The sequence below is a fragment of the Ceratosolen solmsi genome, unplaced genomic scaffold, assembly GCF_000503995.2.
Source record: "Ceratosolen solmsi marchali unplaced genomic scaffold, CerSol_1.0 scaffold56, whole genome shotgun sequence".
NCBI classification, from domain to species: Eukaryota; Metazoa; Arthropoda; class Insecta; order Hymenoptera; family Agaonidae; genus Ceratosolen; species Ceratosolen solmsi.
In genome coordinates, this window is record NW_011948425.1 from 5,174,833 (window position 1) to 5,200,007 (window position 25,175).

A 25,175-nucleotide genomic window follows, 5' to 3' on the forward strand; every position below is an offset into this window, starting at 1 on the left:
ACAATTAAACCACTTGTATCGCGTACATATATAAAAATAATAAAATCGACGTTTTGGTCGTTAAATTTTGCAACTCGACTTTAAGTGGTCTCCAATTGTCATAAAATTAAATATTTCAGTAGTCGTGACAGTTTATCAAATATCATTGCTACAAACTTAAAACCATTATCAAATAATGTTAAATTAATTTTACAAACGTACACTTAAATCCAGTCGCATGTCCACATCCAAGGTATCGTTCAAAAGATTTATTTTTTTTACGCAAACTGTGTCAATTACGATACCTTATACATTTTTAAGTGGTCAAAGCTCCACAAAGAAAAAACCCCCCCCATCCCCCCCCCCCCCCCCCCCCCCCCCCCCCCCCCCCTCCCTACCCACTCGGTTTTCTTCTCGGCCATTTGTTATTTGTTTTGTTTTGCTAATTGTTCCTGTGTCGTTTTTTCTTCCTCACTCTGCTCTTTATAATTCCTCTACTATCTCGAAGTGTTAATTGCATATTTTTATTTCTTTTATTTTAGCCCTTGCTCACGTTGCTCTCTGTCAGTGCCTAATTATCGCTGCAGTCTACGGCGCACGGGCAGATTTTGCTCTTATCCCCAGGAGGGCCCGACGATGAGTTCGCCGGTACGGTGACCATGACTCGATAACGACGATGATGTTGATGAGAAGAGGCCGTGGTTTCACCCACCCACCCTGATCACCCACGTTTTTAGTCCCCGCCCAACCCCGTTCGGCCTGCTCTTTAAAGCGGCCTTCTGAAAAAAATTTAAACTCATTAATGCATCTCTTTTGCTTATGTATTTTATGTATGTATGTATCTATCTATTTCACTCTTTCACACACGCACGCACGCACGCACGCACGCACGCACGCACACACACACGTACACACCGCACGCACGCACGCACACACACACACACACACGTACACACACTCTCTCTCGCGCGCGCGCGCGGGCGCATTATTATTCGCAAAGTGCAGCGTTCTTTCGACAAAGCATAAAGAAAGAATGGGATACGAAGTATAATAGTCGAGTCTGAAGTAGAGGCTAACGATTCTAATACGACGTAACTATAGACTTTATGACCACTGTATCCGTTACAACTATTATTATGTTCAAAAGAGACAGTACGCTAAATATAGCTGCTTGTCTTTTTATTTCATTAAGGTACTAAAGATACAGGAGGATGTATTTCGGGGGACGGATTCTAACTTTATTTCTATCAATGCTCTCTTGTAGCACAGTCTTGGAACTATATTTATAGAGCTACTGCTCTTTTAATTTTTTTCAATTTTTTTTATTTTTTTTATTTTTCTACCGTATTAGCTTACGACACGAGCTCGCTCAGCTATTTTTTGCAAAAGCTCCGCCCCCCCCCCCCCCCCGCCCGCCTCGTGCCGGCGGCAAACTCTTAATTAACGTATGAATGGCTCGTTAAATGTTTATAATTTTATATATATATATATATATATATATATAAAATCTTAAGCTTATCATATGTTTCTACAATTTTTGTAATCGCATGATGTAAGATTCTATAGAAAAGATATTAATTCATAATTAACTCATAATAATTCAATGATTTATTTAAGTATTCGTTACGTGAATTTTATTGTTATTTATTTATTGTTTTTTTTTATATTTTATGAGTAATTATTAGTCAGGCAGGCAAAAGACACGCATTAAATAATAAATGTTGATTGTCTCTGATTTAATTAAAATTCATTATCATATTCATCTGGTTGCTTTGTATTTCACATATGCACGTCTTCTCTCTTAGTATCGCAGCACTTAATTACCATTATAGTTGAAAATAGGTCACGAAACTTACCATTTGTAGGCGGGGTTGTTCAGACGCCGTACATATTTTGAAGTCGCTCTCTAAGTTGCGCTGGAAACTGGTCTGAAAATCGCCTCCAGTTTTCTGGTCCAACTTGATTTTTAAATCCATGTAATATCTAGGGAAATGGTAAACACTCGTTATTTCATTATCCTTTCAATTGGCTTCTCGTTACGAGCTTACGCTCATCGAATTATGTGTGAATGTACCTTTTGAAACATGTCCTTAAGATCATCACGAGGTGTTACCCATGATGCAACGGCATCACAGAAGAATATGAAATCTTGAACAACTCCACCCGGATTAACAGCTATCATTTGACACATACCTCGAAACGCGGAATCTTTCTCTTCGTTATCACGAATATTTCTTAACGAAATGCACCTGTTCATTATAAGATATTGTTAAAATTTTATTCGAATCCATAATAATGTAAGAGGCATGGATGTTACCATATTATTTCAAAACTTTTATTCAAACTTATATTATCAGAAGTGCGACGACTAGAAGTGCGTGATTTGCAAAAGTTTGTGAAAAGTTTTTCTGCTTGATGGTCAATTAGATGGAATTACCGTATTACAGTATTAATTGGAGATCGTAACATTGCGAATTTATGAAAACAATATTGGACAAATTGAATGCTATTGTAGTTATGAGAATTTCTGCGAATAAGACGCATTACGAGTAATAGACATTTTTGTGCTGTCGACTGTGACGATAAAAGCAGATGCCATATTGATTAATAAGAATTTGGTTGTTAAAGTGATTGGCATCGTCAGTGGATACCGTAGTAATAAAAAGTTCATAGGTTGGGTTTACGTTAATGGCAATTTGTTCTCATTCGTCGTTCGCTCATTTATGTCAGACGGCAAGAATAGAATGGCAATGTTCTGGAGGTAAAAAAGAAAGGATTTACATCGCAGCGCCAAGTATAAATCTTATGAAACAAAAGAGTGAAAAGAGATTCGCGTGTGTTACAAATATCAGCGAATGTCAGCGAATGTCAGCGAATGTCATCCAGACTGAATATTATTTATTACCCTCTGATACTTACGGAGCGACAAATTAAGTTCACAAATAAATGTTTAAACTGAAGAAAATTAATTGCGGATCTTTGAAAATTCAACTCTCATCTACCTCTATTGTTCGTTCGTTTAATTCTTAGTCTTTGCTCATTATTGCAATTTGTAGGTAAAAGCAAAAGGCGGGCAGAAATCATTGTAAACGTTGTACAAAGATTTCCTCCAATTTGTAATTGCACACTCGTTTATATAACTACTTATCCTCACACTTAAAATTGAAATCGTGAATTTCCATAGAATCCAATTTAAAATGTACTTAAAAATTAATAATAATATATTTGAATAAAGTGCTAATAATAAAAAATAGAATATAAGTAATTGAATAATAGAAGATAATAATAAAAAAATTTACACACCACTGTCGGACAAACTGCTGTAACATGGGGGCGACGTCGTGGGGACACACATAACCTAGGCGACCGATCGTTATGGCTACGGTTTCATTTCATTTCGGTAAGTAGGCAAGTGAAGTGTAGTGAAGTGACCGGAAACACAAACAATAAGACAAACTGATAGCGAACCAACAGTGAACTCAGGCGAATATATGTTGCTTATAACTTTAATTAATACGAAATCAATTAACCATAATTAATTAATGTTAACAATCAATACACAATGTAAACACAGGTGAGTATGTCAGATACCAACAGTTAACATAGGCAATACCGTGCTTTATTGTAGCTGCTGAAAATAATAATAAAAATTAGGTAGCAGCGTGCGAGCCCATGATATTTACAAACAATTATGAAGATGAATTTATTTTGCACAGTTGAGCAGGTGCACGAAAATTTCCAAATTTATTACTTATTTTATGCTTTAATTAATGCTTATTCGTTCAGAACTAATAGTGAGTAATTTTATTCATCACCTTGTCGTATACGTTAATACAAAATGCACAATTATTTTGTCTTGAAAGAAATATTGCTCAAATGTGCTCTCTTGCGATTGGTGGTGATTTATAAATATAAACGAAATATAACGCTCTTGCAAAAATAATAACTTTGTGTTTCGATGCTTGTTTTCGTTTTTTTCTTTTTTTTTTTTGTTGTTGTTGTTGTTGTTGTTGTTGTTCTGGATATTTTATAAAGTATGTTAAACAAATACGTTCGGCCATGAGGCAATCGCACACCACTGAGCAAAATTATGAAAATAAGTGATATTCTTTACGCTGATAAACGTGCACACACTTTTACTAAAGATAATTCCGACGTGTGGTCTGCTAAAGGTCTTTCATTAAAAAAAAAAAAAATAATAAAAAACAAAAAAACAAAAAAAAACAACAAAAAAAATAATAATAATAATAATAAATTATAAAGCAATAAAAAAAAAGAAATAATAATAAGAAAATTCAAAAGATAAAAACAAACATAATAATTTAATGAAATAATCATTAACTAAAATGTCCGAGTGTCGCCTGATATTTTTGGGTCAGCCTAATTTGGATCAATACCTATTCGTTAAATCACGTAAAGCATACTCATAATTATTTTGTCTTGAGCTTATAACACAAACTGAAAATGTTTTATTAGAACAATACATGTTATTATTTTTTTAAAGTAAATCATGTAAAATATGTAATTTTTTAATTAATGAAAAATACTATGAGAAGAAATAGAAATAAAAGTATTATTAGTATATTGCGTTGAATTATTACTCACCGGTGTTCTCCATAAGAGTCTTTGGCGTATTTGGTTTATTAATTATCTCAATGAGCTGTGACAAAACCAAAAGACTGTACGAGCTCGTATCAGGACCTAGAGAAAGTAAAAAAAATTATAAAATAAAATGAAGACATCGATAATGTAAAATCTTTATGATGATAATGGTCGTACCAAGTTTTATAGAAATTTCTCCAATAGCCCATGCTGCATTATTACATACTGAAATGTATTCTGGATTTAAATTTTGGTTTAGGATAGGCATAAAGTCCGCTGCAATGCGACAGTCAAGCGACATTAGGCAAATTAATCGACTGTAAGAATCATAGATTGTAAAATCGTTAAGTATAAAGAAAAACTTACGTATACAGGGAAGTACGTGTTGGAAACAAGCTTTTGTTAAATCGCCTAAAAGCGCAAAACTACTCTGTCTAACTTCCGGCAAATGATCCTGCATGCACTGATAAAGTAATTGCATAACATTACTATTCTCAACAAGACACTCCATGTGTCCATTTAAACCTTCGGCCAGTCCACTTAGCAGATCCAGAGCTACAATCATGAAGTCTTTATCCGGAGGCTCAAAGTGGTCTGGATTCTGTGTATAAGCCAAATGCCGATTTAGAGTTTGCTCTACCAATGATACGCATCTCCTAAAAGTTTTAAACAAAGTGTTATCGTCCAATGAAACGGAAATGACCACTGGAATGTCATAAACGGAAAAGTATACCTATACACTGGCTCGCAATATGGCAGAAAGCCAGATTGAAGGGCCGAAGCCACAGAGGACAAACATTCTAAAAGCGGAAACAAATCTTTGTCCTCGTCTTTCAAAACATTCCATTTATTGATTAATGGCGGCATAAGCAAATTTATATAATCTGGTTTATTCAGGTGGCGTCCAACAGAATCGGCTAGCGTACCAATTGCATCATACAGAATCAATAAGTTTTTATGCTGATATTTGCCTGTTAAAATACGGCGATTATAATAATTGTTTTTAATCGTCAACTTCAAAATAAATAAAAGTCTTCAAAAACTTTGAGAATAAAAAAGAAAAAATGGCCAAACTTACTAAAAGCGAATACAAGTGTCTCCAGGATGAAGCCAAGATACGGAACTAATTCTGTGCATGCCTCTTCTTCGAGTGTTGCAAATGCGGAGCAAGCTGCTTCCTGAACACGTTTATTACCATCCAGCACTCTTTTCAGAAGTTCAGTCATTAAAGGTTTCAAATAAGTATCGTGTGGCTGGGCGCAAACCCAGTGGGCATAGCGACTCAGCGTCCAGCATGTGATAGATCGCACCAATGCCTTTTTGTCGCTCAAGCAATTGATTAGGTATGGAATAATTTCTGATAGATGGGGTAGCATACCCGACATGCAACCTAGAAAATAGTTTTGGTTTCGTTAAGTCACAGCGAAGAACAATAAAACACTTAACGATCAATTAATAGAATTAATTATTGTTCATATGAGCGACAACGATTGAACGCTTATTTAACTAATAACATAGCATAAGTCTCGATACACTAACGCTATGCTTTTATTACATATTTGCATTTATTTTGCATATGCATAAATAAATGGATGGATGGATAAACAAATATATATATTAACTAATCAATACTGTTTTGTAAATATTTATAGCGTAAGAATTTCTTACCTTCTGCAATTGCTCCTAATGCAAGAATTCCTGATTCTTTAATAACCCATTCTTGATGGAAAAGGGTTTCTTTAAGAATAGGTACCAATACTGGTAAGAGATCTTCCTTAAATACTCCAGCCAACATATCCAGTGCAGCTGCAGAGCACTTTCTCAGATTCCAATCACTAAGCGAAGAATCGTAATCACCTCCATCCTCGGAATCCAGATCTTTATCGTCGTAGCTACCATTTTCGTCTATGTGCTTCATCATAGATGAATTGGAGTGATGTGTTTTAGATTTGTGGAATCGAGGTCTGATATCCTCTTCTCTATCGGGAATCATTTCATCCTCTTCAACATCGGCTTTCAGAAGAACAATATCTAATTGAGAGTATTTCATGCCTTTTACAAGAACAGGAACTAATCTGGGTAAATGAGACACAAGAACTTCTCTACAAAGAGATTGCTCAGCCAGCGATAACCAAAATTCACAAGCTTCTAAAGCAACTCCGTCGTTTGAATCTTGAGTTCTCATCAGCATGTATTCAATTATATTGTGCATATGACAAAGTAATATATCCATTCGAACTTCTAATAACATTACCAATGCTCTGCGAAAGAATTATTATTATTTTATGTGAATCTCAATTGTCGTGACATTATCATCCATTATTATAAAAAGGGAAGCAAATTTTATGAATCAACTATCGGTGGCAATAAATTCTCTTTTATATGAAATTTAAATTGCTAACCTTTTTATTCTGTTCTTTTTTTTATTTCTGCCCTCTTTTCAAGTTTATTGGATAATTAATGTTCCAAATATATAAACAATGAATCACAACAATTAATTATACATGTATATGTATTAATACAAACCTGCAAACATTTTTTCTCACTTCAGGATTATCGTCTGTTGTTAAATAGAAAAGATTTTCAAGAAAACAATCTATATGCATCATGAGAGCTGTCGCACGATGAACGATAAACTGATTAACGCAAGCAATAGCGTGAGATCTAATTTTAGGTGAACTGTGTCTGAAGAATTGCAAAAATTTTGGAATTAAAACGTTCAATGGATGACTAACTATGTCAGCTTCCAGCTGCTCCGATGAATCTTCACAAATTTTCTGAAGGGCGCTAAACGCCCCTTCGCAAACATTCTGGTCTTGGGAATCCAACATTTGACAAAGTGCTGGAAGCAACTCGGGCCAACTTGCCAGATCACCTATCGATATAATAAAAATCAAAGCTCGCATCTCAAAATCGATGATATAAATTAATTAAAAATAGTAGCGATCCACTACCTTTCGATGTAATGGTTGTGATCACAATGCCAACGGTAGCTCGAATCAGCGGAGAGGGATCTCTTACCGCCGAGAGACATCCTTGCTTTATAAATTCTGTAACTTCGGGATGAAATTTGTTGAAGTGAGCTTTAACGTTGTTCTTTAATATAAGGCCACTCAAAGATCTTGTAGTTTCATCTGCCATAAAAATTAAACGATATAAATAATTCCTCGTTGCGATTACGCCAAAAGAATAAAAAAGTATTACCTTCGGAAGTTAATTTTGTTAAAACAAAGATAAGATAATTATTGAAATCTGGAAATTTATTCAGCTCGTCCAATTTCTATTAACAAATACATCATGGAAAATATTCTAAAAACCGTGACACATAAAACTGAATGCATTAATTAATATAGTAAATAAAAATCGAGGCTAAACAGTGAAATCAATATTTCGCGCTTGGCATATGCCACATGCATAAATATCATGAAATTTCGAAAGGGATTTCCGATTAAGCGAAGCGTAAATTTTCAGTATAGAAAGAAAATTTCGCCAGCCAAGCTAGTCAGTCGATACCGTGACAGACGCAACGCACGCACGCACGCACGCACAAATGACGGAGAAAGGCAATAGAGAGGGGCAAAAAATTGTTGAACATATTTTTCAGCGACGATTGGAGGACGTGTAGTCACTGCGTAAGAAGGATCGAGAGTTGGTAGTGTCAATAAAGAACAGAAATGAGATATGGATATTTAAATTTTGCGAGGCATGATAAGATTGAGACGTAGGAGGAGGGATAATAAGAGAGTCAAGAGTCATCGATATATATATATATATATATATATATCTATATATATATATCTATATATATATATATATATAGATAGATAAACAGATAAATAGGTAGGTAGTGAGAGAGAGAGAGAGAGAGAGAGAGAATGAGTGCGTTTGAGTAAGCGAGCCAGCGAGTGAGTAAGTGAGTGAGCAAGTGAGAATGAGATAGGGATAGATGGAGACCGTTACGAATAATCAAAGAAGTCGACGTCGATTTCATTGGCCTGCTTGTAAGAAATAAAAACACAAAAAAATAAATAACGAACAAAAACAAATAAAAATAAAAAATAAAAACAAGAAAAATAATGAATAAATGGCCAAAAAAAAAAAAACGAAAATTAAAAGAAATCAGAATCTCATTATCATCATTAGGACGAACCAGTCGTAATTCTCGACACGGTCCGATGCGCGCAAAATAAGGAAATAATCGTAAACACACATCCCTGCTGGACGCCCTTGTTTCTCACTCTCGTCGTTTCCTCACTCGCGCTCACCTGCTACCTTACGGTGCACCCATGAGTAACCATTGTATCCACATCAACTTGTCACCGATAACGACTAATCTCGCTGCCAGGCACACACGACGGCGAGCATCCCGATTTATAAGCAATATTGGCAATTTTTAAATTAATATTATTTTTACCGTTTGCTGCTTGCAGACGAGCATGCGATAGACAGATAGGATGAAGGGAGAAAACGAGAGAGAGACAGATAAGACTTAGACGGGGTGAAGAGAGAGAGAGAGAGAGAGAGAGAGAGAGAGAACGATATAGTGAGTGTGAGTGTGAAAGAGAAAGAGAGCGGGAGGGGGAGGAGAGTGAGCGAGAGAGAGAGAGAGAGAGCGCGCGATGGAATTGGGGGTAGAAGGGAGAAAGTCGATGGGAGAGCGAGAATCCGAGAGAGAGAGAGAGAGAGAGAGAGAGAGAGAGATAGAAGGGAAAAATGGCGAGGAAGGCTTGCGCGCCCCCGTGAAACACACGAAACACGCGAGTATTGGAAAGCAAGCGGTGCGTGCGTCGCACAGGGCTTAGTGATAAGGGGGCAAGAGTGCCCGTGATTTGTTAATCGCAGAAAAAGGATACTTGGTGCACGGCGCGCTGTATCTCCGTATTCGAACTCTGGGATTCCTTGAGCAGCGTCAGGATTTGTCTTAGTCCTTCCTCTTGCGGTTGCCACGCCATTTTCATCGTACTTTTCAAGAGCAGCACCGAGCGCAGCCAGCCGTCTCGTCTGACCTCGCCGCGAGCAAACGGAAGTCCCCCACTACCGCGGGCGCCGCTCGCCAGTACCGAATAGCCGTCGCCGCTGCTACGCGCCGCCGCGTTGGCCGTGCGCTCCTGGTGGCTCATAACGGTGAGCTCCGATGGCGACGTGGAGGTCGAGCCCTTCTTGCGGCCCGTGGCCCCGAGGCCGCCGCCACCGCCGCCGCCGCCACCGCCGCCCAGCGTGCCACGCATTTCCTCGCCGACGAAGCGCAATCTCGAGCTTCTGACTCTTCGGAAGCGGTTTTCCCAGCTCCGCCGGCCAGAACTTTCGACCTTTTTTACGCCGACTTGTACGAACAGTTGAGCGCTTGGCCCCTGAATTAGCAGACGAGCAGTTCCGCTTTATGGGCGAGCGCCGCCAAATTCAAATGAGCACCGCGCGCCCGCCTGATTATTGATTTTTCCTTTTCCTAAAATTGGCGGACCTGACCTTTTATCCTCGTTGACCCGTCTCCACTTCTTAGCCTCGCATTTCGTAGCTTTGCCTAGCTTACTTATTGGCAGGCCGATAACGCGTCCGGACGATTTCCTTTGAACGATATTTTTATTCGCGCTATTACTACTACTACCACCACCACCGCTACTATTGCCACTATTGCTACTTATGTTACTGCTATTACTACTACTACTACTACTACTACTACTACTACTACTACTAATACTACTACTAATACTAATACTACTTCAGCTACTACGATAACTACAACTACTATCAATAATACTAGTACTGTTACTATTATTCGCGTTACGCTCTCTATCTATTCTTTAAAAAATCTTGCCTCTGAATTTGCCCGTTAAGCATATTCAATGCCAACTGCCGACTCGCGCGACACGATTATTATAAATGGAAAGGCAAAATCCTACAATATTCGATATTTCGACAAATGCCGACCATTAATAAACATTCGCTCTTCGCGGCCCCCTTACGTTGGCGTCGTCGATACCGCCGCTCAATATTAATCTCGACCCTATCCTCCTCACATTATTATTAAAGCACTTAATGCATTGTGATAACGACGATTATAATTATTACTGTTACTATTACTATTATATATATTATATATTAGTAATATTATTATTATTAAGTTTACATGTTTTTTTTCTCCTCCTCGTTTTTCTTTCTTTCATTCTTTTTTTTTCTCTTCATTTTTCTTTTATCTCTTCTTCTTTTTTATTATTTTTATTATTATTTTTTTTCTTTTTACAATTTAATTAATTATACGATGGTTCGTAATTCGATCATCGACGAAGGAAGCGGGGATAGTATTTTTTTTTTTTTTTTTTTTTTTTTTTTTTTTTTTTTGGCGAGCCGAAAGATCGATAGGCGGAAATTTTTTTTTATGCGCCACTTAATTGCATTTATACGTATGGCGTGACATTACACGATGCTCATACATACAAATACAATGTACTCGAATGTCGAATAAATCATTCTTCAAACACATACGTTTAGGCTTTTCAGTAGCACTGATATTGTTTATTTAAACTGGGCAACAAAAAGTTATTAACCATCCCGTTCGTTAGATGGGTAACATTGTACTTTAAATAGCCAAGATTATTATTCTATTACTCTCAGCCGTACAAAGGGTTTTATATTGATTTTTCGTATGAATTGAAATATCATTTTCTTATTTGGTGCGACCGTCACGAACTTAACAAATGCATTTTCCCATTCAGCATTACAGGCAAATGGTAGTCGCTTACAGACAGAAGAGAAAAATACCGTTATAGGTCTAACGATTAAGTAATAAATTATGTGTATAGTCAGTCAACCACTTGATTCTAATTCCACATTTACTACCTGCAGCCACTCACTATTGCTCTATACAGTTTATCTAAATTCAGTGATACAGAGCCGATATTTCACAATTGTTGTCACTGATCAATCAGTTGTAGTTGTAGTTTCATTAGTTGATTAATTATTACATATTTATCATTATAATATATTTATTAGAATATGTACGGGAACGAAGTTTTCGTAGATTGATTTTGGGCGACTTTCTATAATTTCATTAGTCTCCCCTTCATTCCGTCGATTGCCTTTGACATTGAATTCAAACATTATTTTACTGTTACTCAATTATATTCGTATTGAGGAACGATAATCCCATATTTTTGTTCTGCAAACTTATCTAGCTCGTTCAAACGATATTAATTGCAATAATATTTTTTATTATTATGATTTATCTATTTTATTCTTTTTTTACTTTTTCACGTTTCCAACGCGAAAGATCATCATCATCATCATCATCATTATTATTATTATTATTATTATTATTATTATTGTACGGCGATACTTTAATGATAATATTGGGCTATGCAGTATTTCGTAAGTTAAAAGTAAATAAATAAATGTGATATTGAATATTTTAAGAAGAAATGAATCATTTGTTATTCGTACTTATCTGAAATAAAATATGATTCTTTGTTTTGTATTCGTTAAGCTATATTTTCCTTATTTCAGTAATAAATATAAATTGTTTAATGGGCCGATTAAAAAAATTTGATATTTATGTAACGTTAAATTTGCTAATGAGAGTCGTAATGAGTGAAATACTTAACTACACCTTGTGTTGATAAAATTATTAAATATTTTTAAATACGCGCATGTATATTATAAATGAATTAGAAAATAATAATTATCAAGTTATTATTGAATTTAATCATTCGAAAAAAAATATATTTTTGCTTTCACTTTGATTTAATTAAATAATATATTGGAGGAAAATATAAAAAATAAGTGTTTATTTTGAAAACGATTTTAAAAAATGTTTAATAAATATTATATTTTTCGTATAAATACATACATGTAAACGCAGGCACGCACGCGCAGCACGCACGAACGCACACACGCACGCCCATTACATTTTTTAACAAATTTATATATAATCTTTATGTATACAGGTGTGTGTGTGCGCGCGCGTGCGTTCGGGCGCGCATGTATGCGTGCGCGTATGCATACTCGCATGTATAGATGTGCATAGGCTTTAACAAATTAACACATTATAAAAACAAATAATGCATACATTTTAAATTAGTAAAAGCAATATGAAACATTTTTAATAAAAACAATATAAATGTAAAATACATTAGCTAATTAGCAAGTCTTATACAGTTTATCTATGCCGTATGATGTTTGTGTTAAATTATTCAAATTATTACGTAATGTTAAACAACTTAAGAACACATAGTTCTAGCTTTTGGTCGCCAAATTTCTATATTATCTACACCGGAAACAGCGAGTACTTCATTCAAATAATCAATCTATTACAAAATAAAGTACATAGTATTATATTTATTATAACATTAAATTCACTTATAAGTACACGATTAAGAAATTAAAAATAATCGCGAAACTATTCACACTTACACTTGCTATTTCGCCATTACTGTATTGTAAGGATGTCAGCGTCTGTGGTGGATCAGTGGGACTCGATATTTGCACAGTCCTATCTAATGAACTTGTTATTAAACATCCAGAATCAACGTAAATACCTGTAATGCTTTTTAAATGATTAGTCTTGTAACTTTTGACAGGTTCGAAATCCTGTTTTGGATCTAATATGTGTAGCTTTGCATTGGCATCACCAACGTATACTATCTCTTCTTGCATATACATACTCCTTGGGAATGACTCTTTTGAAATCTGCAAAATAATAACTTTTATTTTATCATATCAATATATTGTTATTAAAATTGTGGTGAAATATAAACACAAGAATAATTTATAATGCTCATTTAGAATGGACATTGAAAAGTTGAAATTGCGAAATTTAATAATTGATATTACGAGCGTTAATGTTTTATACATAATTTATAAAATCTTTATAATTTCATGCGGATCTTTAACACTATTATTAAATAATTGGTATTTAAATTACTGTGATCGATTTCATTGTTCGTCCAGCCCTTTGGTCCCATATATTTACAGTCTTATCTTCGCTTGCTGAAAGAATATAATTGGAATTCATTGCTAGTCGTATAACAGCTCCTTGATGAGGTTGGTATTTTGTGATTGGTGTATGACCAGAACGAGAATCGAAAACTAATACTTTTTTACAATAAGAGCCTGTTGCAAAAAGCGCCAATTTCGGGCAGGAAGTAACACATAGCAGAGCACCGAGAACAATCCTAAAAAATATTAAAATCTTTTCAAGGGATTATCTATTGTTCGACAAACGTTTAATACTTTTTGTTAAATAATCGAAGGCTCAAAAATAAGTTTTCAATTAATGAAATAAAGAGTAAACTTATTTAAGATATTATTTTCAATAGTATGTTCATGTGGCTTGCTCAAGTACATTCCATATGTTGTTACGGGTATTAATCCACTGTTTGTTATTGACCATGCTTTAACCGATCGGTCCCAACTACAACTGTAAATTGTATTATTTATAGCAGTCAAATCCCAAATCCATCCATCGTGGGCATTGCTGACCGTTATTGATTCATGATGGCCACATTCGTCTTTCGACAAATGACACAAAACTAATGAGCGATCCCTTCCACCCGATATACATATACTTCCACCCTGTAAATTAATTATTAGACAAACGCGATGGATAAATTTTGTTACAGTATAAAGTGGAATTGTGATTTTTCTTATATATTTACATGCATTAACAAAAGTCCATCGATGGTGCTGTAATGAGCGTTATTCAATGATATTCTTTCCAATAAATCTTTATTTCTCCATAGCTTCGTTTGTCTCTCGATAGCAACGCACGACAATTTCCAAAACAGTTCATCCTTGTCAACTAAAAATAAAAGCTTCCGTTTTACACATTATAAGGCCAAGTTAAAGGCTGTTGGTAATAATTTAGGTTATACGTCTTCAAACACTCGTGATTATTTAAAATAACATTTTTTGTTTTTAATTAGGGCGTAACGAGATGTACTAGAAACATATTTTAATGCACAATACATAACACGACGACTACGACGAGACGTTTAGTAAAAAATATTACGATCGGGGCAAATATTATAAAAGTAAAATTTAATAAAAGTATCATTGACTTACCAGTAGGTAAAGTTGGATAACTAACGTTTGGCCAAATTTGGCTAATTCTCACTTTCCATATAGAATTGTCATTAAGTATATAATGGAACTGCTTGCACGTCAAACTTAGGCCATGAACTAAGCTCGAAGCATCCAAAAATGAACAAATGTGTAAAAATATCTGTAATAATTGGCTTATTTTAAGATTGTGTCGATAGTGAGCATAGAATTAATCCTTACACGAAGCACATTTAATATATTTCTTTATTCTATTCGTACGGATAGTCGTAAGAGATGCAATTCCCATATGCTTGTATATACATTTACCTACGAATTCAAATAAAAAACAAACAGCAACGTGGTTTAAAATTCTTGTAAGAACTTTAAAAATGGCGACAAACAGCTGATCAAATATTATGTTGAAAACAAACAAAAGTAGGCTGCGATGTTTTGCCATCTTATAGCTAACCTAGATAAAGTACGGGGCATTTTTATTCGCGAGATTACCTTTACTCGCAAGATTCGGCGACGCGCTCGAGAGAAATAGTGAAAGGAAGGTAATAATAATAATGGTCGGTAAAATGTAGGGGCGCGCCATTATAATCGACTGTTGGTGCGAGTCGTAAACAAAGGTTTTGCCCGATCGCTCGCAAGGGAAAATAACTTATATATATATATATATATATATATATATATATATATATATATATGTGTGTGTGTATGTGTGTTTGCGCGTGTATACACGTATATATATGTATATATAGATATAGCATGCACGCATATGTATATATATATATATATAAAAATAAGTTTACTGACTTCAACCGGGAGATCAATGAGATTCAGGATTCCCTTCCCGAGACTCTCCTCCGAGCAGCTCGCGAGTTCCTCCTTGGACATCGTGGGTGTCGAGATGATGATATCGTCGTTCGCACGTCCTCACGATCACGGCCACCATTCAACTGAAAATGCTCCGTCCAGGTCCTCCGAACTTCCCTCCTTGTCCTCCTTTCTTCGGTCGCGACTCTCAGCCTTCGAGCCGATGGCATCGGCTTACGCGCGCGACCTAACCCAAGGTGTTTTCTATATTTACGTTACAAATGCGACCCCAACGGCTTTCCTCACGACTCCTCTCAACGCCACTCGGTCGGACGCACTAAAACGCACGCAGCCATGAGTCAACGCGAGGAGGAGACACGCGCGACGCGATTTCTCTTCCCGCCTGCCGCCAAGATCTGTAAAAATGAAAATTCACATGCATCGATGCGCGCGTACGTATGTACGTACGCCCAAACGATGATGTACACATGGAAAAAGTCGTTTGAGTTGGCTCGTCTGTGCTTACGGGCCGTTGAATGAATTCCTTCAAGGACGGTGACTTTTGCCAGCCGTTTCGTTCGGTTAATCACCTTGATTTATTTTATAAAGTTCGCGTGTCTCCTTCACATGTACTAATATAGTGTACCCAATGAGACGAAGGCCTCGTTTTTTTCGCTCGCATGGCTATTTGGAACGTGTGTGCGTGTGCTTTTGCGTATGTGTGCGCGCAGTTTCTCTTATTTTTATAATCACAGACATTACCAAGTTTTACTTCTGAAAAACGCCAATACATATATATATATATATATGTTCGAATATTATTCGTTAGATAATAAATATAAATTGTTAATTACATTCGGACATGGTAACAAATTTCATTTTGAAGTTTTGAAAATAAATTGCTTTGCATTCTACTATTTAATATTTAACGTATGTTATCGTACGGATGTTCGTGTCTCATAAATGTATTTAAAAAGGAAAATATAATGTAAAATTTCAACTTTGTTAAGTAACGCGCTAAGCTGAACGCGTTAAGCTATAGACTTTTATATAAAATTTATAGTAATGTCGGCTAAGACTGTTTAACTAATTTATGATTAAGCGCTGCTTTTAATTTGACACAACACAAAGGTTCAAAAATTTGTATAATAATAGTATATAAATAGGTTCATTTATATAGCGAAACATATTCACAATTATTTTTCAAATATCTATTCAATTTTTTTAACCGACGATATAGATATTTAATTTTCCGTTTTTGTTTTAACGAATGACTAGTTTTTCAACGAAGGTCAATAAAATTCATAATACATTAAATCATAATATAATAAAAATTATATTTCAACATTTTTTATATTTAACATTTTAATAAATTGATTTAAAATTTTAATATAATGCACATATAATATTTTATTCTATTTGGAAATATATTTGGGCCATTTGACTCTAGTAGCACTTTTTTGTTTAATTAGAGACAAATTTATCACACATTTAATATTATTATATGATTTTTTTCTCTTTCATTCGTACACCAAAATCTTCTACTCTACATATTAAAATTTGTTTGTTTACTGCCTTTGTAATCACAGATAAAAAAATTGCTTTAAATAGATCTGCAATACAACTGTTTATACAATTATTACTAAGTACTAAAAAATTAGACATTTAAACGATAATACAAAATTATAAAATAATATATTATAAAATTGTTTTTGATAATATTATCTTTTTATTAAAATACTACGGCAGATTCATTTTCAAATGATTAAAGGAACACATATGCATTTGTCTTTTTCTATATAATGATAAACAATAATAATGAATCAAAATGATCTTCAAAATCAAAATGCGTATTAATTCAATAAATTTTTTACTATAACGGTTGGGACATCTTACTTATCAATTATTGTCGCTGCTATGCAAACAATTTTTTTTTTTGTAAAACAACAAAGAACTATACGATTAACTGTTTTTAAAAGAATTAAACGACACATTAATTTACATGCACATATGACAAATAGTAATCGAAAATAAATCAAAATCATAAATTAAGCCATTTACATTAATTAACTGAATTATAACATGGCTTATATTCTTGGAGGAGTTTTGTATAATTAATTACAATAAATGATAGTATTGCACCACACGCAGAGCCAGCTTGCATAGCAACGCCAACTAAGAAAAGAGTTTTCTCAGATTTTCTTCTGAATACTGATGTAATGATTAATTTAACATAAGAAATAAATCCTATTAACAAAATCCAGGAAAGGATAACTAAAACTTCTCCAATTTTCGAATCTTGAAGAGGCGAATTCAACGAATTCAATGCAAGATATATTATATAACTGCTTAAAACAAATATTACAATGGATAACAAATTAATCACTTTTATGTTTTTTGGTAAAAACCATAAGGCTAAAAGACAGGCAGAGGGATTAGCAATTTGTGAAAAAATAGCACTCAAGTGATAGGTCATATTTCCATAAGACATGCAAGAGTACGGTTGGAGACTCGGGAGTAATCCATTACCTAGTAGACAAATTATACTCAAAAGAATATATAAATATAAATTTTTTAATTTTAATTGATTTCTAATATTTGAGGCTCCTCCGCTATTAGTTTTTGCGTACTTCTGTATAAACGCATGATTTCTCATTAAATCATTTTCAATGATCGACTGCTCGGATAATACTGGTCTCTGTCGTTCGCAAGTAAAATTTTCAATCTCATTATTCGATGAATTATTGTCTGATGTTGAGAAACATATTTTTTCCTTCTTCACGTATGGATGATTTTCCAATAGAGAAAAAGATATCGAGGATAAAACTAAGCATCCAAAGATAAATAGAAAGTAATATTGCGATGAGAATCTTGGAAGTGTAATGTGTGACGCTTTAGTAATATCATTACACGCTGAACTTTCTCCAATGCTTTGCACAAGAGCAACGACACTTGGCACAACTCCGCTTAAGCCTTCTCCAATGAAATATGATACTAAGTAAATTTCCTTAAAATTTCTGAGGTATGGCATGAATAAAATAGAGCTAGTACAACTAACAGCAGCTGTAAAAAAAGTTAATACAAACAGTGCTATGCTATGTTCGCTTCCAGCAATTGTAGATATTTTGTTATAGAAGAATGATAAAAGTACCATTACAAGCGAGTCGATTCCAAGCATTATTAATATGCAGTTTGACTCATTTATTTTAAATTTAAATTTTCGCAATAAACTGTAAACAATTGGTATAAGATTTGCTGTTTGAATGATTATTACTAGATATGCCGCCAGTTTCCATCTTTCTGGCGAAGAGTTTACCAATATGGGAAGTTGAATAAAAATGCCGTTAATTCCAATCCAACTAGAAGTTCCAAAAATCATAACTAATATATGTACAATCGTAGAAGGCTTAATGCTGCTCCTTCCATTATCTTGCGAAAGAGATTTCTCTTCAATTACAGTCATAGCTGAATATCGTTGCAACAATTTTGGCTCTTCGCACTCATATCTGAATATACAAAATAAAAATAAAATAAGAATCTTTATATTCAGAAAAAACATTAAGCTCATAGGTTTCAATGCTAACTTATGTAAATAATTTTACGTTAATTGTAAGATGTTTATAAAACCTTTTCCTAAAATAATTAATATAAAATTGATATCTGTATTGAATGCCATTATTATTATTACTTACACAGATGATTTTTCTCCTTTTATTCTAGTTGTAATTTTATCAAAATCACTATATAATTTCTTGGTATAATCCTGTTCTGCTTGTAACATTCTTCTATTTGAACAGTTAATTGAAAAAATTTAATTAAATTTAAACAGCACGATTAGTTTATTAGTTTATTGTCACATACTGCTTGAATTTGATATTCTCTCTAAAGCAGATGACACTTCATTGTAATGCAAACGTAATACGCTAACTTATTATAATCATGAGACTGATTTTTGTTCGAGCGTGATCGCAGATTCGTTAACACAACTTCGGAAAGATAACTTTTCGTAAACACACAATTATGTTTTTTGTATTTTTTTTTCGCTTCGCTAATTCATGGATTTTGTATCTTATCATGATTTTGAGTTTGCAGTAATATATCTACCTTTATTTTGAAGTTAAGTACACTTTATATTGAACTGATTAGAAAATGATTATATAAATTATAAAAGATATTATGTAACAAACATATTATCACTACAAAATAAACGAAGCAGTATGTGAGATAATTATTTAGAATGAGTTTGGAAATGTCACAGACTGTGACTGTCTATTTTATTTTGAAATGCAAAATTATAATAGAAATTGGAATTTTCGGTGTATAAAGATAAACTAAAATTCGGTTATTTATAGTTAAGTAGTTGAATAAAATAAACGAAGTTGTTATAGAATTTGTAAAAGTTTCTGCTATGATCATAATATTTTACTACGGCTAAATCTATATATATATATATATATTTTTTTTTTTAATACTCCAAGAACTTTTAAAACTTTATTATTGTCTTCTTGTAATTGGCAATATAATAATGAAAATAATGAAATTAAATACACTCAGTGTTTAATTGTAACTAAAATTTTATTTGCTTCGTTTATCAATCTTATCAACTTTATTCAATTTTAAATCGATGCTTTTATTGCTCATAACGAATCTTTTGAAATTCTAAACTTATTAATATGAATAAACGAGGACAATTTGCAAAAACAACTATAATGAAAAAGATTTCAATTTTTTAAAACAATTTTAAAAGTTGGAAATTAATTTAATTAAGAAGTAAATAATACCCAAGAAATAAGATTAATGATCTATCAAAGCAGTGCAAGGGGAATATGTTTGAAATATCTTTGTATAATTTACTAAAATAAAGGTTGTCATTGCTCCTATTAAAGAGCCAATTTGCGTAGCAACTCCGGTGTAATACAAGCCTCTACCCGGATCTGGTCTAAATAAAGTAGTAATTCCCATTTTTATGAACCCATTGAATCCACTGACTAATATCCATAGTAATACTACGAGAAATTCTCCGAACCAAGAATTCTGCAACGGCGGTGTTGGTGACTGTACGGCCAAGTAAAAAACAATTACAGAAAGCACCAAATTAATTGACATGACGCCTGATAGTAAACTAACTTTAGGATTTTTTATAAAAAAGCCTGTGCACATTGCTAAAGGTCCAGCCATAGATGCTAGGGTCACTGTTAAGTGATAAGATATATTGCCATATGGTAAGCACGAATAAGATTGTATACTTGGTAGAATTCCATTCCCTAATAAACAAGTCACAGCCATCATAATTAATAGAAAGGCATATTTTTGGTTTGTCATCGACCAGCCCGATGTAGTCTTATAACTTGGTGGATTATCCATATCGGTTGGTAATGTTTCAGTGCTAGCTGGCAGTTTTACCTTTTCTTTTTTTGCTACATTAATATTATTTAAGCCTACAAACGAGAGGAAACTTAAAAGTAATAAACTACCTATAAAAATAAAGAAAGTTCTAGAAGAAAATCTGGGATCTGGATAACGAGTTTCAAATTTGAACTCCGAACCTAGTTTTGTTACATTTACACATTCTGGGTTTCCACCGACACCTTGTATTAAAGCTACAATACTTGGTATAAATCCACTTAAGCCTTCTCCAACTAAGTACGAAACTAAATATATTTCTTTATAATTTCTCATATATGGTGTAAAAAGTACCGGACTTGTACAACCAACAAACGATGCAATAAACATTAAACTCAATAACGCCGTCGAATATTTATTTCCAAAAATCACTGACGTCTTATTGTACACTGAAGATAAAATATAAATTGATATCGATCCTATACCTAATAAACCATATATTATACACTGATCTTTTGCATAAGTTACATACCTGCAAAACAAATAAATTTATTAATACAAATTGGCAGACTGCTAATTTAACTATTATCAAAGATTTACGCATTACAAATTACACGACTTACTTTACATAAATAGTGTATAAAATGGGACCTAAATTTGCAAATTGTACAATCATCACCATATAAGCAGGAAGGTTCCATCCTTCTGGCGCCGAATTAACTAGTAATGGAAGTTGTACATAAATGCCGTTGACTCCGACCCATGCACCAATTCCAAACAAAAGTGCCAAAATATCCACAAGAATTTTCCGATTATTTAGTTTTTGCGTAAGCATTGTAATGTTAATTATTTCTTAAAGTCTTTGGTGAATTTGTTATTGGTTAATTTATATTTCCAGCTCTATGTAATTAAATAAATAATGGAATTCCTATTATTTAAGTACTTTTCTCTTTTATGTTGTTTCTATTCTCAAATATCCCCATTATATACAAGTTGTAAAATTATATAAATTTATACACGTATATTTGAAGTTTAACTTTTCGCCGTGTCATGATCAACTGAAGCGACTTTATTGAATCCGTTAATCTACGCGAAACGTTCGAAGTCTCTTTTAAGTGGCTAATGGAATTATTGATAAATTCTTTCTTTCCATACTTATTCACGGTTAGTTGCTAAATTGCTTCAATTCCACTTAAAAGCTGAGTAATAACATAAAAATGCAGTCTGCTTTAAGGTTAGATAAGTACATAAGCAATGATACTTATAAGTACACTTTACAACATCACGTTCAACTTGATGTCCTTCTTTCTTAATAAAGCAATCAATATTTATTTTATTTAATATTTTTATTATGTATAATGTTCTTGACTAGACAACCATTAACATAACCTCAATAACGTTGTTGAAAGGCGAAAGTGAAATTGAATGTTCGAGATGTCGATTGTCAAAATCATCCGATGTGCTTCAAAATATATCTTCGCTTTCTTAAGAATCTACACACTATTTGTTACTTGCAAAATTGTAACTTCATGATTCATTCTCGTTTCACGATCTTTTATAACGCGCATTCGCCACTTGAAATCCAATGCTCATGACGATTGAGATTATTGAATGTCGATTATTGATAATAGAATATTTTACTTTTCAAATAATAATGTAAATACTATTAATTGAGTTGCATTTATATAGAAGGTTTTTCTAGCTAACGATATTGTTTTTAACTTTTCATTCATATGTGTAAATATCAATACAAGGTGATGGTAATTGTCGCAATTGTACTGTATATTTGCGTACGTAAAAGAGGTCGAACGACCGCATTTATACGTGTACATACGTATGGGACAAAGCAATTAACTAGCAATAAATTTATCATTAAACTTGATTATTACAGTCTTGAACTATTATCAAGTCTAGACAGCAGTGCGTGAGATCTAAAAGACATCGCTCCTTTAAGGCGCTGATCGATTTTAATAAATTATTGATCGATCGAATATATTAAAATTTGCTCAGTAAATATAACAATATACAAGCTATTATAAAAACTGTATAATTGTAAAAAGATTAAATTAATTGCACATCCCATACAATTACAATATTATTGACGTTGAGTGTGCGTTTATGCGTGTGCGAAAAATTTCAATTTATATTTAAAACATCTCAATGCCTATCTGTAATTGTATATTTTCTAATTTCCAAGTAACTGTTAATTTTTAACTTCGTTTCATAAGTTCTGCTTTAAATAAAATATATAATTTTGCAACTAAAAATATTCATATCTTGAAATAAATATTCAAAAAACAATGAAAACGAATAATAAATTTTACAAATTTATGAGATCGAGGATTTAATTAAATTAGAAGCTGTAAAATAGATTTATAATTTAATAAGTTCAATATTTTATCATAATTTTAAAAATATACTTGCACTTGTTACAAGTACATTACAGTAATATGTTTAAGGGATAATGTTAATAATAAATTCCACAAAAGTTCATACAGATTATATTCAATAGATTATAATGTAATTATTATGAATATGTTACAAAATTGTAATTATTACTTTTAAAATTATCATCAGGCATCCAAATAATAAATTAAAAATTGTTTCAATTTTTTTGAAAATTTTAATGAGATTATGTACATTTTCATATACCGGATAGATTTTGTTCTACCGTGATAAATACATTATTACAAGTAAAATAATAAATTCTTTTTTTTTAAGTAATCATACTTAAAAAATAAATAGAATTTTTTTTATCATTTATTTATAAAACCTTAATAAATGAATTGTTTTTTTTTTACAATTGTGAATTGTTCATGCTAATTAAACAAATACTATTACTTAAAATCATTTCTGTAGTTCATTATCGAGTTTGATTCTAGAATTATTTAGCCCCTATATTTCATTTTTACTATCTTAACAGTGATATCAATTTCTAATTTCCACATTAAACGGTACAATAAAATATTAAATATACAAATTTTATTTAATTAGAATGGTTTTTAGATTTTTTGAAAATTATTTTTATCAAAATTTGTTTGCTATCTGCATAAGCATTGATTGTATTTTTATATTCTCAATTAAAAAATATGACATTCATTATATATCACAAAATTATAATACTGGGATTAAAGATATTGTCATTTTCATTTTCAAAACATATAATTCTACCACATATATTTGGATTTATATTTGTTTTATGTTTCACGTTTTATGTTTTATAGGTAAAATGTAAAAGTTTTTTTTCAATTTTTCAAATACTTTGCAAATCGTAAATTGAAGAGGAAATATTTTTTAGTTTAAAGACTTTATAATTTCTTATAATGTAAGGGAAAAAACTTGAAGCGATGAAGCTGATGTTTTTATTTATAAAAATATGCATAATATGTGAATATTACAGATTTTAAGATAGATCGTATAAATTCGATTTATGAAATATTAGTATAAAGTTTTATAAATTAAAAATAATTGTTATTCAGTTGAAAAGATAGTAAAAAATTTTTATTTTATCGTTGTTTAAATATATTTCGTTTAGGTTTATGTATATATTGTAATCTCGATGATACGAGATAAGATGAGACGTCAATCATGATAACTACAATCAAAATGATTTTATAAATTTGAATTTTTAGAATTAAAAATAAAATTCACAAGTATTTTATTGATATATCGTCTTTGGACAAATTACAATATTCATTATGCAAAAATTGAAAAGTATTTACCGAAACAAAGCATTTCGTTGCAAAATGTTATTCGTTATTTAACATAAAAGGTAGTTAAAAACTGTCAAATCACTATATCAATAAGAAAAAATTAATTAAAAATAATATATTTTTACAAAATTTAGATTAAGTTTAGAATCGAGGGAATTGTTTTGAATTTAAAATTCATTCTTTCTAAAAATACATTTTACCGGATTATTGAGATAACATATTCATTACGTTTCGTTTATAAATGATAATAAAGTATCTTTTTTTAAAGCTCCTATAATAATGTTTAGATATAGGAGAACAAAATTTTAGACATTTATAACACAATGTTTCTACAATAATTATTATAATTTTTATGAATTGACATATATTTCAAATTATGAATATATTTATAATATTATATAAGTTGTGTTTTTAATATTGTTTAACTATTTTTTTATATAAAAAATCCTTTCGACAAAATTATAAACAATGCATCATTATAGGATTGTCATTATTATTTTGAAATCAATCAGAATTAATCAATTATGTTCATTCAATATCATTTTAAATAATATTTCGATAAAATAAATTATTTCATGAAACGTTTTGACATACATTTGATTTAATAACGAATTTTATTTTAAACATTTTTCTATTATTTAAAAATATACACATAAGCCAAACACTACTAAATTCAGTATACTG

The 25,175-nt window shown here is 32.3% G+C and overlaps 4 protein-coding genes across 5 annotated transcripts; all 4 read right to left on the reverse strand.

Annotated features, from left to right (window-relative positions):
* Nucleotides 1-405: 405 nt before the first annotated feature.
* Nucleotides 406-10,161, reverse strand: Tnpo (transportin 1). 2 transcript variants are annotated; one of them, XM_011500458.1, is made up of 14 exons: nucleotides 9,435-10,161; nucleotides 7,786-7,861; nucleotides 7,536-7,715; nucleotides 7,108-7,456; nucleotides 6,250-6,842; nucleotides 5,660-5,971; nucleotides 5,315-5,552; nucleotides 4,948-5,237; nucleotides 4,759-4,857; nucleotides 4,585-4,680; nucleotides 3,283-3,358; nucleotides 2,054-2,228; nucleotides 1,836-1,962; nucleotides 406-755 (listed from the first exon to the last, which is right to left on the reverse strand). In XM_011500458.1, exons 1-13 carry the CDS (start codon nucleotides 9,807-9,809, stop codon nucleotides 1,855-1,857), a joined length of 2,967 nt encoding a protein of 988 aa, XP_011498760.1. In that variant the 5' UTR covers nucleotides 9,810-10,161; the 3' UTR covers nucleotides 406-755; nucleotides 1,836-1,854. The 2 variants fall into 2 exon arrangements, with proteins under 2 accessions (XP_011498760.1, XP_011498759.1); XM_011500457.1 differs by having other exon boundaries at nucleotides 406-758; nucleotides 9,435-10,160.
* Nucleotides 10,162-12,540: 2,379 nt separating this feature from the next.
* Nucleotides 12,541-15,723, reverse strand: LOC105362917 (F-box/WD repeat-containing protein 9). The gene is made up of 7 exons (XM_011500461.1): nucleotides 15,436-15,723; nucleotides 14,638-14,797; nucleotides 14,232-14,374; nucleotides 13,919-14,148; nucleotides 13,499-13,748; nucleotides 12,988-13,263; nucleotides 12,541-12,881 (listed from the first exon to the last, which is right to left on the reverse strand). Exons 1-7 carry the CDS (start codon nucleotides 15,514-15,516, stop codon nucleotides 12,795-12,797), a joined length of 1,227 nt encoding a protein of 408 aa, XP_011498763.1. The 5' UTR covers nucleotides 15,517-15,723; the 3' UTR covers nucleotides 12,541-12,794.
* A 1,702-nt stretch (nucleotides 15,724-17,425) lies between these two features.
* On the reverse strand, nucleotides 17,426-18,663 carry LOC105362916 (solute carrier family 52, riboflavin transporter, member 3-like). Its single transcript, XM_011500460.1, has 2 exons — nucleotides 18,587-18,663; nucleotides 17,426-18,498 (listed from the first exon to the last, which is right to left on the reverse strand). Exon 2 carries the CDS (start codon nucleotides 18,464-18,466, stop codon nucleotides 17,498-17,500), a length of 969 nt encoding a protein of 322 aa, XP_011498762.1. The 5' UTR covers nucleotides 18,467-18,498; nucleotides 18,587-18,663; the 3' UTR covers nucleotides 17,426-17,497.
* Nucleotides 18,664-20,187: 1,524 nt separating this feature from the next.
* LOC105362915 (solute carrier family 52, riboflavin transporter, member 3-A-like) lies at nucleotides 20,188-22,420 on the reverse strand. Its single transcript, XM_011500459.1, has 2 exons — nucleotides 21,402-22,420; nucleotides 20,188-21,310 (listed from the first exon to the last, which is right to left on the reverse strand). Exons 1-2 carry the CDS (start codon nucleotides 21,611-21,613, stop codon nucleotides 20,230-20,232), a joined length of 1,293 nt encoding a protein of 430 aa, XP_011498761.1. The 5' UTR covers nucleotides 21,614-22,420; the 3' UTR covers nucleotides 20,188-20,229.
* Nucleotides 22,421-25,175: the final 2,755 nt, after the last annotated feature.

Excerpts from the sequence above, each read along its gene's own strand:
- LOC105362917 (XM_011500461.1), bottom strand. The coding sequence starts at position 15,516 with ATGTCCAAGGAGGAACTCGCGAGCTGCTCGGAGGAGAGTCTCGGGAAG. Across the intron at positions 14,375-14,637 it reads TTATCCAACTTTACCTACTG|TTGACAAGGATGAACTGTTT; the intron begins GTAAGTCAATGA and ends TTTTATTTTTAG. Across the intron at positions 14,149-14,231 it reads ATGGACTTTTGTTAATGCAT|GGTGGAAGTATATGTATATC; the intron begins GTAAATATATAA and ends ATTAATTTACAG.
- LOC105362915 (XM_011500459.1), bottom strand. The coding sequence starts at position 21,613 with ATGCTTACGCAAAAACTAAATAATCGGAAAATTCTTGTGGATATTTTG. Across the intron at positions 21,311-21,401 it reads TTATACACTATTTATGTAAA|GTATGTAACTTATGCAAAAG; the intron begins GTAAGTCGTGTA and ends TTTGTTTTGCAG.
- Tnpo (XM_011500458.1), bottom strand. The coding sequence starts at position 9,809 with ATGCGTGGCACGCTGGGCGGCGGTGGCGGCGGCGGCGGTGGCGGCGGC. Across the intron at positions 7,716-7,785 it reads AACAAAATTAACTTCCGAAG|ATGAAACTACAAGATCTTTG; the intron begins GTAATACTTTTT and ends TTTTTATGGCAG. Across the intron at positions 5,553-5,659 it reads GACACTTGTATTCGCTTTTA|GCAAATATCAGCATAAAAAC; the intron begins GTAAGTTTGGCC and ends GTATTTTAACAG.
- LOC105362916 (XM_011500460.1), bottom strand. The coding sequence starts at position 18,466 with ATGCCATACCTCAGAAATTTTAAGGAAATTTACTTAGTATCATATTTC.